This window comes from Anguilla anguilla, chromosome 11, assembly GCF_013347855.1.
Source record: "Anguilla anguilla isolate fAngAng1 chromosome 11, fAngAng1.pri, whole genome shotgun sequence".
NCBI lineage: Eukaryota > Metazoa > Chordata > Actinopteri > Anguilliformes > Anguillidae > Anguilla > Anguilla anguilla.
The window spans coordinates 1,451,219-1,466,330 of record NC_049211.1 but is presented as its reverse complement, the minus strand read 5'-3'; the positions used below and the strand labels follow the sequence as shown (position 1 = coordinate 1,466,330).

At 47.3% G+C, this 15,112-nt stretch overlaps 1 protein-coding gene across 2 annotated transcripts in view; it reads left to right on the top strand.

Moving 5' to 3' along the window:
* The first annotated feature begins 13,002 nt into the window (after positions 1-13,002).
* The window catches only part of stac3 (SH3 and cysteine rich domain 3), a 13,856-nt gene continuing 11,746 nt past the window's right edge, over positions 13,003-15,112 (top strand). The window contains exons 1-3 of one of the 2 annotated variants that reach the window (XM_035382960.1): positions 13,003-13,278; positions 14,312-14,387; positions 14,593-14,671. In XM_035382960.1, coding sequence (XP_035238851.1) covers positions 14,371-14,387; positions 14,593-14,671 — 96 coding nt within the window. In that variant the 5' untranslated portion in view covers positions 13,003-13,278; positions 14,312-14,370. The remainder of the gene's footprint in view (positions 13,279-14,311; positions 14,388-14,592; positions 14,672-15,112) is intronic. The other variant, XM_035382961.1, reaches the window with a different exon arrangement.

Sequence of the window (15,112 nt, the reverse complement as noted above, 5' to 3'; positions counted from 1 at the left end):
CCCCCAGAGAGCAGAACGAGCGCCGTCTGCAGATCGCTACAGGCGACTGGCGAACGCCATTTTACTCTGAAGAGAAAAGCGGACATATCAATTTTACATGCAAGCGTATCTGCGAGAAAGACGATTAAATTATTTATGGTAAAAGTCGAGCTTTCACGGTGGGGGTATATTTGGCAAGCTCCCCCCCGCCCCCATTTTGAGCAGGCATGGTGGGGGCTGTTGTGAGGGTGGGGTTTGAGCAGGCATGGTTTGAGCAGGGTTTGTTTTTAACCCTTTGTGGGCCTGTGGGGCTAATCTCAGTCTGCCAGACCAGCTCAGTATTTAATGCGCTGAGCAGACACAGCCTCTGCCAGCACTTTACAGACCCTGTGCTCATTACACTGCACAGCCTCAGCTGGGGGGGGGGGGGACTCATTACACTGCACAGCCTCAGCCAGACAGAGAGAGAGAGAGGGGGGAGGGCCAGAGAGAGAGAGAGAGAGACACACACAGGGAGAGAGAGACAGAAAGAAGGGGAGGGGAGAGAGAGAGAGACACACACACAGGGAGAGAGAGACAGAAAGAAGGGGAGGGGGGATAGAGAGAGATAAATACATTTTAAAATTTTCAATTTCAATTTGAGGGAGAGATGGGGGAGAGAAAGGGACAGAGAGGGAGAAAGAGAGTGGGAGGGAGAGAGACACTGTTTGTATAGATTTATGTTTATGTGTTACTTTGTACATGTTTGTTCTTTGGCAATATAAGAAGCATCTTGTCACGCCAATAAAGCATTTTGAATTTGAATTAGAAAATTTGAGACACAGAGAGAGGGGCAGAGAGGGAGACAGGGAGAGAGACTGGGAAAGAGAGACAGAGATCGAGAGAGAGAGGGAGGGAGAGAAATGGGGAGAAAGTCATTATTAAGAGGTTAAGAGAGGACTAAAATGTCGGAAAACTGAGACGGAGGAGGAAGAGGAAGAGATGAAGAGTTCTGCCGCTTGTAACATTCATAGATCTGCTTCTCTGAGCCTAAGTGCCTCCATCACATCATCACTGCACATCACAGCTACTGTGCAACCCCCCTCCAGCACCCCCCCCTCCCCCAAACCACACCAGCGCTGACTCATCCACGAGCCAATCCCCCCCCCCCCCCGTCAGCGTTTGGGGCTTCCCGTAAGCGCTCTGTTTAATGAGCAGAGCCCGTGGAGCTCTGTGATTACACAGAGAGACCCCCCGGGATGAAGGAACAGGTCATCTCCCTCTCACCATCGCCGCACAGCAGGACAGCCCACGTTAATGTGATTATACGTCTGAGCTGGCACGACCGCACTGCCTGCTGGGACACTCGAACCCTGCTCCTGGAGGACCACACCTCATCATCGTTATTATTAAATTAACCTGTTTAGCATCTCCACGGGATCTGAACATACCTGTGGTTTCAGGAGAGCTGGACAAACGACACTACGCTCACTTAGCATACGCTTTTATACGCTTTTATACGCTTTTATACGCTTTTATGTGCTTTTATGTGCTTTTATACGCTTTTATGCGCTTTAATCCAGAGAGACGCACAGTGTAGGAGAAGCATGACTGCGCCCATCTGCTGTCTACAAAGAGACACCGGAAATTAAAAGAGCATTTCACAAAGGATCCTCATTCTCACCGCCTCTGTGTGTCCTTGTCTGAGGTGGTCTGTGTGTTCAGCAGGGTGCGAGGCTCACGTACGCTAACGAGCGAGCCGTGGTTGAAGTGTTAATGACTGACGTACGGTAACGTTGCTGTAGCATTAATGAATGAGTTCATATGCGTTTCCTGCTCTTAATGAGCTCAGCTCCGGCTGATCAGACCGTCAAGGACATGTCTGCTACGGACACACCAGGGAGAAGCACAGCGACACGTCTAATCAAGACAGATCAGGGAGGAGCACAAAGACACGTCTGATCCTGACACACCAGGGAGAAGCACAGAGACACGTCTAATCAAGACAGATCAGGGAGAAGCACAAAGACACGTCTGATCCTGACACACCAGGGAGAAGCACAAAGACATGTCTGATCAAGACAGATCAGGAAGAAGCACAGAGACATGTCTGATCCTGACAGATCAGGGAGAAGCACAGAGACACGTCTGATCCTGACAGATCAGGGAGAAGCACAAAGACATGCTTGACCCAGACACACCAGGGAGAAGCACAAAGACATGTCTGATCCAGACACACCAGGGAGAAGCACAGAGACACGTCTTATCCTGACACACCAGGGAGAAGCACAGAGACACGTCTGATCCAGGCACACCAGGGAGAAGCACAGAGACACGTCTGATCCAGACAGATCAGGGAGAAGCACAGAGACACAGAGCTGATCTGTGCATCACAGTCCTCTCACAGACCCCGCACAACCTCGAGACTCTCTTCACTTGAGGAGGTGTGTGATGAGGAATCACACGAGGCGGTGATAAGCAATCACATGAGGAGGTGATGAGGAATCACACGAGGCGGTGATAAGCAATCACATGAGGAGGTGATGAGGAATCACACAAGGAGGTGAAGAGGGATCACCAGGGCTCTACGGTGCTCCTATTTCAGGAGCATATGTGTCTGACAATTGATGCAATTTCACTGGAAAAAGAATTTTGGGAGCACAAATACTAATTGGGATGCATTAGTGTGCTCCAAACTTTTCAACTTAAGAGCACATGTGCTCCTTGGAAACAATTCTAGCATACAGCCTTGATCAAAAAAGGAGGTGATGGGGATAGGGGGAGGAGGTGATGAGTACAGGGGGAGGAGGTGATGTTGATAGGGAGAGGAGGATGGGGACAGGGAGAGGAAGTGATGGGGATAGGGGGAAGAGGGGATGGGGATATGGGGAGGAGGTGATGAGGATAAGGGGAGGAGGTGATGGGGACAGGGAGAGGAGGTGATGGGGAGACGGGGAGGAGGTGATGGGGAGAGGGGGAAGAGGCGGAGGGGATAGAGGAAGAGAGGATGGGGACAGGGGGAGGAGGAGATGGGGACAGGGAGAGGAGGTGATGGGGATAGATGGAGGAGGTGATGGGGACAGGGAGAGAGGTGATGGGGACAGGGACAGGAGGTGATAAGTACAGGGGGAGGAGGAGATGGGGACAGGGAGAGGAGGTGATGGGGATAGGGGGAGGAGGTGATGGGGACAGGGAGAGGAGGTGATGGGGATAGGGGGAGGAGGTGATGAGGACAGGGAGAGGAGGTGATGGGGACAGGGACAGGAGGTGATGGGGATAGGGGGAGGAGGTGATGGGGACAGGGAGAGGAGGTGATGGGAGAGGGGGAAGAGGCAGAGGGGATAGAGGAAGAGAGGATGGGGACAGGGGGAGAAGGAGATGGGGACAGGGAGAGGAGGTGATGGGGATAGGTGGAGGACGTGATGGGGACAGGGAGAGGAGGTGATGGGGACAGGGACAGGAGGTGATGAGTACAGGGGGAGGAGGAGATGGGGACAGGGAGAGGAGGTGATGGGGATAGGGGGAGGAGGTGATAGGGACAGGGAGAGGAGGTGATGGGGATAGGGGGAGGAGGTGATGGGGACAGGGAGAGGAGGTGATGGGGATAGGGGGAGGAGGTGATGGGGACAGGGGGAGGAGGTGATGGGGACAGGGAGAGGAGGTGATGGGGATAGGAGGAGGAGGTGATAAGTACAGGGGGAGGAGGTGATGAGTACAGGGGGAGGAGGTGATGGGGACAGGGAGAGGAGGTGATGGGGATAGGGGGAGGAGGTGATGGGGACAGGGAGAGGAGGTGATGGGGATAGGGGGAGGAGGTGATGGGGACAGGGAGAGGAGGTGATGGGGACAGGGGGAGGAGGTGATGGGGATAGGGGGAGGAGGTGATGAGTACAGGAGGTGATGGGGACAGGGGGAGGAGGTGATGGGGACAGGGAGAGGAGGTGATGGGGATAGGGAGGAGGTGATAAGTACAGGGAGAGGAGGTGATGGGGACAGGGAGAGGAGGTGATGGGGACAGGGGGAGGAGGTGATGGGGATAGGGGGAGGAGGTGATGAGTACAGGAGGTGATGGGGACAGGGGGAGGAGGTGATGGGGACAGAGAGAGGAGGTGATGGGGATAGGGGAGGAGGTGATAAGTACAGGGAGAGGAGGTGATGGGGATAGGGGGAGGAGGTGATGGGAACACCAGAGCAGGGAGGAGGGATACAAGGCCCAGCAGAGCCCTGGAGCAGCCTGGGGCCCGGGGCCTACTTCCTTGGGGCTCCCCCTGGGGCCTACTTCCTGGTTATACAGTGAAGATTACGTGACATTAGGGGCATTTAGCAGACACTCTTATCCAGAGTTAAGCAGAATTTTTTGGAGCAAATACAGATGGCATCCATTCATAAAGGATAAATACTGAAGCAATAAAGTTTAAGAACTAAGAACCAGTGCAGGATCAACGCAACAAAAAACGGTTATTTCCCCACTCATATAACATCTATATATTATACGCTCTCACACACAGATACACAATTGTACAAGCATATCCACTGAAGGTCCTTGGTAAATACACACACACACACACACACACACACACACAGATACTCACAGACACACACACACATACAGACATCTCATAGCTGCCGTGAAGTCATTTGACCCTGAAAGCAGAGCGTGTGCACGGACAGGACCTGCAGGAGGCTTTTAACAGCGCCCTGCTGCAGGCCGTCCTTTCGCTCTCCAGCGCCCCAGAGGCTGATTCACTATCACATTAACCCCAATACGGGCTCAGCTTCCAGGCTTAAGACTCTCCTTCCTGCCAAAGTGAACCTCAAAAAATTCAGTACGAAGAGCTTTAACAGCAAAAGCCTCAACATACCCTTCAGTTTTTCATCTAAAATTCCAGGAATCAAACACATTTTCATATTGCCACCTCAAATCCTGGGGTGTGTAACATACGAATGATTTTTAATAAGATAACCAAAGTTATAATAAATGGTGAATACATTCACTTCCATCCTGAACATTCAGTATGTTGTGACTTTATTTGAGCCAAAATGGTGGGTGTGGCATCATATTCTGCTTAGAATTAATGAAAAGAAAGTAAATTAATCCAGCAGACTTTGACCATCTCCCACCCCAAACTCACAATTCCCACCCTTCCCCAAACTCGTGGTTCCCATCCTGCCCTGCCCTTCTCCCTCCCCAAACTCACAGTTACCATCCTGCCTGTCCCCCTGCCCAAACTCACAGTTCCTATCCTGCCCCTCTGCCCACCCCAAACTCACATTTCCCATTCTGCCCTGCCCTGCCCGTCCCCCTCCCCAAACTCACAATTCCCATCCTGTCCTGCCCTGCCCCTCCCCAAACTCACAGGCCCCCCAGAATAACTCTGCCCTGCTGGGGGATTTTTGGCTCAAGAAAGACCAATAAGGCTAATAAATAACACACAGCACACACACTTAAACAATAACCTCCCCTGCAGGACTTCTTGGCTAAAGCAGTGGAACTGCAACATCCTCTCCTCAGTAATTCCCAGTGGACAGCAACATCAGCTGCTCAGAGGGTGATTCTGCACTGCATCCAAAGCGCATTTTACAGCGCAGATCCACATGATTACTTTCACAACGACAGACCCACAAACAGACATTAATAATGCATATTGACTGAGGTACGTGTCAGACATGGTTCCGTCTCAATATTTCTAAATACCACACGTCGCCCTCTGTGATCTTTGCGCCTCTTTGTCATGTAACGCCCTAGACGCAGTATTCATAAATCATTAACACAATATTCTTTTATCCAATGATCCCAGCAGAGTGACGAAGCATTATGCCCTCACAGATGTGCGATTAAAATCGATGACCGGCCTTACCGGACAAACTGAAAAATACCCGGCTTGCGGGAAACACTGCCAGGGTTTTTTTTTTTTATTTAATTTTTTGAAATCATCGCTGCAAACGTTCACTCCAACGGTAATGGAAAATGTTCAACTGAGCAAGGGTCCAAAAGTGCTTCATAGGCATTAACTGAAATATATTTTAAGGAAATAAACGCACAAAATGAATTATCATTCAATTAATTTCTCAAATGTACTAAAACCTCAACTGTGCTTAGCTATTGTGATGAAGTCATACCCCTTCACAGCGAACTGTAAACATAAATAAGAAATTAAGCCTATACCAGCTATACCAAGAAGAGTTCTTATAAAAAAATAAGAGAAACAAAGCAACCTACCCCGACGATGACGGTGTCGTCTTCTTGAAATTTGGGAAGGAATTTGTCCCCGCGCTGAATTTCGGCTTTATTCAGGGGGCGGAAGCGACAGAGCACCCTGATATTACATTCTGTGGTAGGATCAGTCATCATGAAAATACTTTGGAATACACTTCAGAAATAGACTGTCTTCGGCCTAATATTTTGACGGTATTTCGCTAAAAAAAACGATAAAACGTGTTTATCGTCTTACTGGCTTTAAAAGAAAGAAATTCGGCAACTGCTTAAATTACGCGAACCTACGTGCCCTGGCCTTTTCTAGTGAATGTTTAAATGTTGTTTTGCTGTGTGCGGATAACTCCGCGCGAGGATCTGGCACGGCGGAAGGAGGAGATGCAGAGAGGAGAAAAGTGAGACGCTTTCCGCGGCGGTCTGAGTTCGCCCAGGCTTGTCAGACACGGGGCGTGGTCTGCCTCGCTGCTAGGCGACTTTAAAGGGGCACTCTCATCAGCACCACGCGCAGGGAGACGGCCCGGCGGCATTTGCAAAACCACGCCTGCAATGGCTAGAGGGCGATGAAAAAAAAAAATCATATTTTTTTTGGTGACACATAGCGACAAAGACATGTAATTCAATTGCTACTTCGCAAAAACAAGGCTATATTTAACAGGTGCCTCATATTTCTGCGTATCGGGACAAAATGGCCTTTCTCTACAGGACACGTAGCCTATATTAAAGGTAATTTAAGGTTAAAAAGCATGTTTTACAACGTGTTTTACAACCGGACATAGTAGAAAACATGATGGTGTATCTCTAGTCCACTAAGTCATTTTCCTGGAATCTGACATGCAACACCGACGGGAAAATGTCGAAGATTATTGATTTTGTCTGCATGAGAGTGCCTGTGTTGCTCTCGTAGCAAGCTACATTACCTGCAGACCAAATTACGATGACACACAATTCTCTCACACAATCCATCATTAAGCAATTGTTTTGGCCTGAAAGCTAATAGGGGACACGCGAACAACAAAGACAAATGGATATCGTTGTTTTTTTGTTTTTGTTTTTGATAGAAATAAATGATTCGTCCGTGGGGTAAGCGGAGTGCACCTATGTCACGTGGCACACCGTCGATTAAAAGACGTCAACACAATTCGGCGGTTTCCCAAACTCGCTTTCTCAAGACTGTACGCAAAACAATTGCGGCATAAGGCTATTAACATGTTAAAAAATTTAAAAACATCATCTTGGCCCGCTATAACAAAGTCTCATACAATTTCTGAGCACGTTACAGAGCAGAAGCCTTTTTTTAAAGCTGGATTTCAGAAAGAAAAACTGCCAAGAACACAATGAATGCTTACAATGAATTGCTTTAATGTTGGTTGAACAGAATGGAACATGTTTAACTTGCGCGTTTGTAGCCTATGCCTGCAGGCCCCAACATAATTGAATTGGACGGTGTACAGATTTCTGATTTCAAACCAGGGGTGCTTCTGCGTAACTAACGTGGTTTCTCTCGGTATGTTCATAAAATATTAGAGCTGAATTTTAATGTAAGCTTTTCCGACTTCCCAGCCAAAAGGGTGTCACGTGGTTCAAAGGGCTCAGGATGCGGGAAGAGGCGTATTTTCACAGCTGTTTATAAAAACGGCTAGCTGTGTCAAAACATGATTACACACACAGGTATTAGGACTGTTAACGTAATTCTTACATTATGAGGTTGAAGAGGAGGCTGTAAGAAGTCTTCTTTCAGGGCATCTGTCCCATTGGTTGAAATCAATATTTTTCTGGCAAGCACAGATACAAGACCAATATTTCTGTCAACATTTTAATATTAAATAGAACAAAATCCAACTCCCATATAAAAGGAATGCTACAATTCAGTTTCAATTCAGTTTTTGACAGCATAAAAAATTTAAATGTAAATATGAAAAATATGGGGGGCAGGAGAGTTTAGTGAAGAAAAAAACCAACCTACCAAATGTATCCTCTGCAAAGTACAGAAATCACAAAATGACAGAACTGTGCATATATAGAAACTTTTTAACAGTGACACTTGCATATTCTGCTTAATTAAATTTTATTTTATGCAGTGATGGCTGCCACAAGCGAGGCCAACTTTCAGTCATCAACAACCCCCCCCCCCCCCCCCCCCCCCCACAGGATGAGCCCACACCTTCATTAGACACATCTTCATTAATCACTTTACTGAATTAATTAAAATGGATGAATGGTGTTAATGGCTCTCATGTCCTCGCAACACTCCAGCCAGACCAGCGGGTGGCACTGTAGGTGCAGAGATGGGACACAGCACGGGTGTGAAGAAAAGGTCTGGCTAACAGCAGGACGCAGAGAACGCACACTTTAGATATGCAGCCTGGTGTACAGGCATTCGAGGCAGCATCTGTCACCCTGATGTAAACACAAGCACACACACACACACACACACACACACACACAACAGTGTTATTAAGGACAGAAACACACACTTGGTATCTATAGATACACTGAATCCCCAAACACAGACGAACAAACACGGTCTCCCAAAGGAGACCAAAGTCTGGCAGAAATGAGGGTTGCCCTGTAGCCATGACATCACAGTGAATGAACAGCTGTGTGCAGATGTGAACATACACACAGTGCCCAGCAGGGGGAGCATCAGCCAAAGCATCAGCGCTGGAGGAAACGCCAACACAGTCAGACGTCACGGCCCAGGCGGGACACACCCACCACTGCCAGAGCACCCCCACTGCTACCTGAACACCCCCACTGCTACCTGAACACACCGACCGCTACCTGAACACACGCACTGCTACCTGAACACCCCCACTGCTACCTGAACACACCGACCGCTACCTGAACACACGCACTGCTACCAGAACACCCCCACTGCTACCTGAACACTCCCACCACTACCAGAACACACGCACCGCTACCTGAACACATCCACCACTACCTGAACACATCCACCACTACCTGAACACCCCCACTTCTACCTGAACACATCCACTGCTACCTGAACACCCTCCTCCTTCTGAACACCCACCATTACCTGAACAGACCCACCGCTACCTGAACACCCACTGCTACCTGAACACCCCCACTGCTACCTGAACACACCCACTTCTACCTGAACACACTCCTCCTTCTGAACACCCACCGCTACCTGAACACACCCACCAGTACCTGAACACCCCCACTGCTACCTGAACACACCCACCGCTACCTGAACACCCACTGCTACCTGAACACCCACCGCTACCTGAACACACCCACCACTACCCGAACACCCTCCTCCTTCTGAACACCCACTGCTACCTGAACACACCCACCGCTACCTGAACACACCCACCGCTACCTGAACACCCTCCTCCTTCTGAACACCCACTGCTACCTGAACACTCTCCTCCTCCTGGATTTCACAAACCCCTCCACCCTCCGCAACTCCACCTCCTGTGAGCCAGACACACAGCATGCTTAACGCACGCTACACATGAAATCAAACCGAAGCACACACACGCTATGCTTTGCATTTAAATATGTCTGAATAAATACAACAATCACTGCAGTATATGGGGTTGACAATCATTATAAAAGGAATGGTACACACAGCAGTGTAGCTGCAGTTACTGAAGCGGGGAAAATACTGACTGAAAATCAAAGTCATTCCACACAATGATTCCTGTTTAAAAAGAGTGATACCCAATCACAGCCATTTAGGATACAGTGTTAATGGTTGTGATCTGGCGTAACGGTTTTCCAAATGCCAAACAAACAGGAAACAGAAAGACCTGGTCTGTGTTTTAACGGTTTCAACTGTGGATCTGGCGCCCCCTGGTGTTTAAGGTCAGGCTCTCTCACCGTGACTCTGGCCCCTGGCAGCGCAAAATCAACGGTTTGGCGCATTATTCCTACGGGGAACACCCGATATGGATGTAAATACCCCAAAAAAGTTGCCAGTCTACACTTTAACCTAATATTCATTGTTTTATCTCAAATCCAATGTGCTGGGCTACAGAGACAAAACCAAAATTGCGTCATTGTCCAAATGCGTATGTAGCCACCTAACTACCAATTGTATCAATCTGCATTGTCTAACTGACAAAAGAAGACTAAAAACCGAATAGGACGTTGTGTTCATAAATAACAAATGACGGTTTATAACGATACCGTTGCTAACGTTAACTGTCTAAAGTATACAACCAGAAACGGCAAGTGACTTGCATCTGTGAAAACCGTAATGGTCTGGATATTGCATATGACACAGATGAACATTTCACCGTGCATCCGCCAAGTAGCCTATTACATAACGTTAGCTAATAGCTAATGTTAAAAGGTGAGCTAATAAGCTAACGCGATGAGACAGAAGGCAATGCAGCCACCTAGCTGACGTTAGTTTGCTATCAAGCAAAACAACATAACTTTAACTAGATGACTCATATCGCTGTATTCGGAATGAAAAATATTCACCATCACTGCGTTCATTTAACCCAGGACAGCACATTTAATAATAATGCCTGACATAACATCGCCCGTTTAGTTATTAAATTATAAAAGGTCCCAGGCAAACTCCAGGGCTACCGATCGGACTTCTCCGCTGCCCTGCCCTCGCGCCGGGTTCGCACCGGCAGAGCAAGCCTGTGCTGTTTCGGTTTGGACCACCTGGATGCGATGCGCGTTTTAATCCCCGCCTGCCTCTGAGCTCCTGTATTTCCCTTTTGATTCGCTGCCAAGAAAATCACGGAGTTTCTTTTCAGGCATGCGCAGTTGCACTTGGACGGAACTGGGAATCCCTTACGCATAACGCACCGGGGCATAAGAGTGGGATTTTTGAACGAAGATATTGGAGATGGAGAACTATGAATGGGTCATATAACATGGGTCTTCCAACCCATGTTAATAAATTAATAAATACAGCACCAGATTTAATAAATATGGTGCTAATTAGATAAAAATGGAAAAAACTAAAAAGAAATAAATAATAAGAAATAAAGAATAAATAATTATTTTATCTAACGGCTTCATCGTGGCAGTGCAGTGGATGGCACCGTCGCCTGAGACCGAAAAGGCTGGAATCCCAGCCAGGGCCATTCTGTGGACTTTGTGTGTTCTCCCTGTTCCTGTGTCCGTGTGGGTTTTCTCTGGGTACTCCGGTTTCCTCCCACAGCCCAAAGACATTTGTCAGTGAATGTGAGTGTGTGCACAGGGACGGATTGACGACCTGTCCAGGGTGTACTCCTGCCTATCCCCCACAGCATGGATGGATAATTTGATGCGTTGCGATTCTACTAGGCACCATTTATAATGCAATGCAGCACAATTCAAATCACCATCACTTTCATCAAATCGATGCAAGTTTTATCAATTTGCTTCATATAAGTGCCAATTAAACGCACTGAATAACAGCAGTTGATGCACCTTTGCAGAGCAACTTAGAAAAGGGGACAATACCAAGCTGAAATGTACCCTTGTTACTGGTAATATCATTTATGCTACTACAATATTAATGAAGGAGTGATGGAAATAAACATAATGATGAATACACCTCCAATTGCAGCTTGCGCCAGACTTTAAGGAGTCGGATCACAAACAAGAATGGAAAAGGTCGATTGGATCTGTTCAGGTGCAGTAACTGTTCTAGTTGCCTTATCGCCATCTGCTGGTTGAGTGAAGTACTGCAGATAATCTGGCAATTCGGCCAAAACAAACGGCACCGACCCGAAGAGTTCGGCCACCTTCAGCTGTGAAATGGGAAAGTGATTCCTGATCTCAGTTTGCGTTTCCCTGGACAGAAAACCCTACAATAAAGTCGCCTGTATAAAAAAAAACAATGTGTAAAACCAATATGTGAAGACAATTCAGCCATTAAATTAATAAGAATATGTTAATTTAAATGTTGGCAGCAATTTAGACTTTGGTTTTTTGAAACTTTTCAATGGATATGCATGCTATATATATATATATATATATATATATATCTACCACAGACTGACACACAGCCAAGAAAATGAGTAAAAACAGCACTGGAGCAAGGCAATAGGTGTGACTCTGCACAAGTGGCACTTCAGTCTTATATCTTTTAATAATCTCTGGGCCTGGTGCTCGTGTGTAGGCGTGTTCGTTTGGTCGACTGCAACGACCCCCCCAGAGCGCCCAGGGAGTAATGACCCCCCCCCCCCAGAGCGCCCAGGGAGTAATGACCCCCCCCCCCCAGAGCGCCCAGGGAGTAATGACCCCCCCCCCCCCCCCCCAGAGCGCCCAGGGAGGCGAAAAGAGGCTCTAATATTAGCGCATGATTTATCTGCCCTGAGCAGTAAAGCGATCTGCAGTAATCAGATGATTCCCCACCAGACCCAGCGGGGTTCTGGTTACAGAAGGCTTTGGGCTTTTTTAAATCTGTACCTATAACTGTACATGCCACCCTTCAGCTGGCTCTGTAACTATAACTGTACATGCCACCCTTCAGCTGGCCTATATTCTGTGGGTAGCAGCTAGCCATGGTGGGCATGGCGACAGGCTCCTGAATGACTTGTGCTTTGTGTGATGAGCCTGCCAGTGATGTGTGATTTAGCAGTGTGTGTTGTGTTTTTTGTGTGTTGTGTTGTGTTGTGTTATTTCTGTGTATGTGTGATTATTGCAACTATAATGCCTAATTGTTATTTCTCCGGTGGTAAATGGCTCCGCCCCACCCTACTACCCCCCCCCACCCCCAACAAAAACAAAATCTTGTACCCCTCCAAAAATGCCCGCTACACCAACACCCCAGAATCAGGAGACGGGTGTCTAATTACTGCTCGTCATCTTTGTGGAGATGGAACTAAGGAGGAAACCATCTGTTCCCAACGTTAACACTGATACACACACACACACACACACACACACTCTCTCTCTGACACACATACACAGGTGCACATGCATGCAAACCTACCTTTAGGAAAGCACCTATATCCTACCTGTTGGAGGAGAACCCGCTGGAGAGGACAGAGGAAAGAGGACAGAGGACAGAACTGGGGGGAGCACAGGGACCAGCCCTTCTTTTGGGATTCCTCCTGGGTGGGACCCCTGGGTTGGTCTGGGGGGCGAACACTCCGCGCTCACTGAGGACTAGGACAGATCGCACGGTCAGTTCATTCCCGCAAGTCTCAGAATCGCAAACGAATCCTTAATCTGTGCTGTTCTGTTCTGTGTGCTGCTCTGTTGTGTGCTGTTCTGTTGTGTGTGCTACTCTGTTGTGTGCGTTCTGTTCTGTGTGCTGCTCTGTTGTGTGCTGTTCTGTTGTGTGTGCTGCTCTGTTGTGTGCGGTTCTGTTGTGTGTGCTGTTCTCTCTCTCTGTGCTGTTCTGTTATGTGTGCTGCTCTGCTTTATTTCACAAAAGAAACAAAACTGCACTTGGGAATATATGAATGGGAGACTGTTTTAATGCATAGATTTTGGAATTGTACTTGACATGCATATGTCAGATATATTCGTATTACATTTTATATATATTACATTAAAAACTTCAACTCTTCCGATGCTGATTAGATATACTTGTAAAAGATTTGCAGAATTTTCAACTTACATAATTTTTGCATCTATCAGTGTTATTTAAGGATGTCTATGTTGTTTGACTCTTGATAACGTGGAGTTACTCCCAGAATAAAACAGATCAGAGTCACTGAGGGACTTAATCTTTCTGCTTGAATTCTTTGTTGAGTTATGCTAATAAAAGTAAAGGGTGGGGTTTATATGAGTTAATATGCTACAAACATATTAAATTAGTACATTATTATGATACTGTGTGAAGGCTGCTATCCAAGTGTGTGTGTGCATGGCCGTGTGTGTATGTGTGTGTGTGCTTGTGTACGAGCCTTTGTGTGTGTGTGTATGTGTGTGTTTGTGTGCCTGTGTGGGGTCATGTGCCTGCGTGTGTGTGTGTATGTGGATGGGTGTGTGTGTATGTGTGTGTGTTTGTGTACGTGAGTGTGTGTGTGCATGTGTGTGTGCGTGTGTGTGCATGTGTGCGTGTGTGTGTAATAGCTAACGTATCGCATATTTCCAGCTGGGGTTTCCCCTCAGTAGCTCAGTCTGGATTCATGTTATACTGCTGTTCCCTCTGCACTGCACTCTGCAGAAGATCACTTTCAGGCTGTTAACAGCACTTCTGCCCCACAGTGCCCCCTCCTGGCTTGGAGAGACAGAGCAGCTGTTCTGAGGAGACCCCACAGCACACCATGGCCCAATATGACCAGTGAGTGTGTGTGTGTGTGTGTCTGTGGGAGTTTGCGTGTACGTGTGTGTGCATGCATACACGTACATATATGTGTATGAGGGTATGTGTGTGTCGTGTCAGTCAGTGAAATGTGACCCGAACTGTCAGAAAGGGAAGTTTATTTATTATCAAAATTATTATTTTTTTCTCTGCCCAAATGATCTTCTATGTTTGTGTGTTTCAGACTGGATGACAAGGATTCTGTGGACATTCACGATAACCCTCCCGTCCCTGATAACTTTGTGAAAGAGAATGAAAACACTGTGAGTTTGTGACATGGAAAAATAAACACACGCCTCCCTTCCCACGCACCGAAACCCACAACTGATGTGAAACAAGGAATTTTACTGTAATAATGGAAATACATTATCTGCTCCATATCTGATATACATTCACCTGAAGTCCTGCTGCAGTAAGACACTGTGTCATACTCCTGAGGCTAGATCCATAAACCTCTGTGTATGTGTGCATTTATGCTTCTGTATCTGTATTTGTATCTGTGCATATATGCATGAGTATATGTGTGTATGTGTTAAATGGTAAATGGTAAATGGACTGCATTTATATAGCGCTTTTATCCAAAGCGCTTTACAATTGATGCCTCTCATTCACCAGAGCAGTTAGAGGTTAGGGGTTAGGTGTCTTGCTCAAGGACACTTCGACATGCCCAGGGCGGGGTTTGAACCGGCAACCCTCCGACTGCC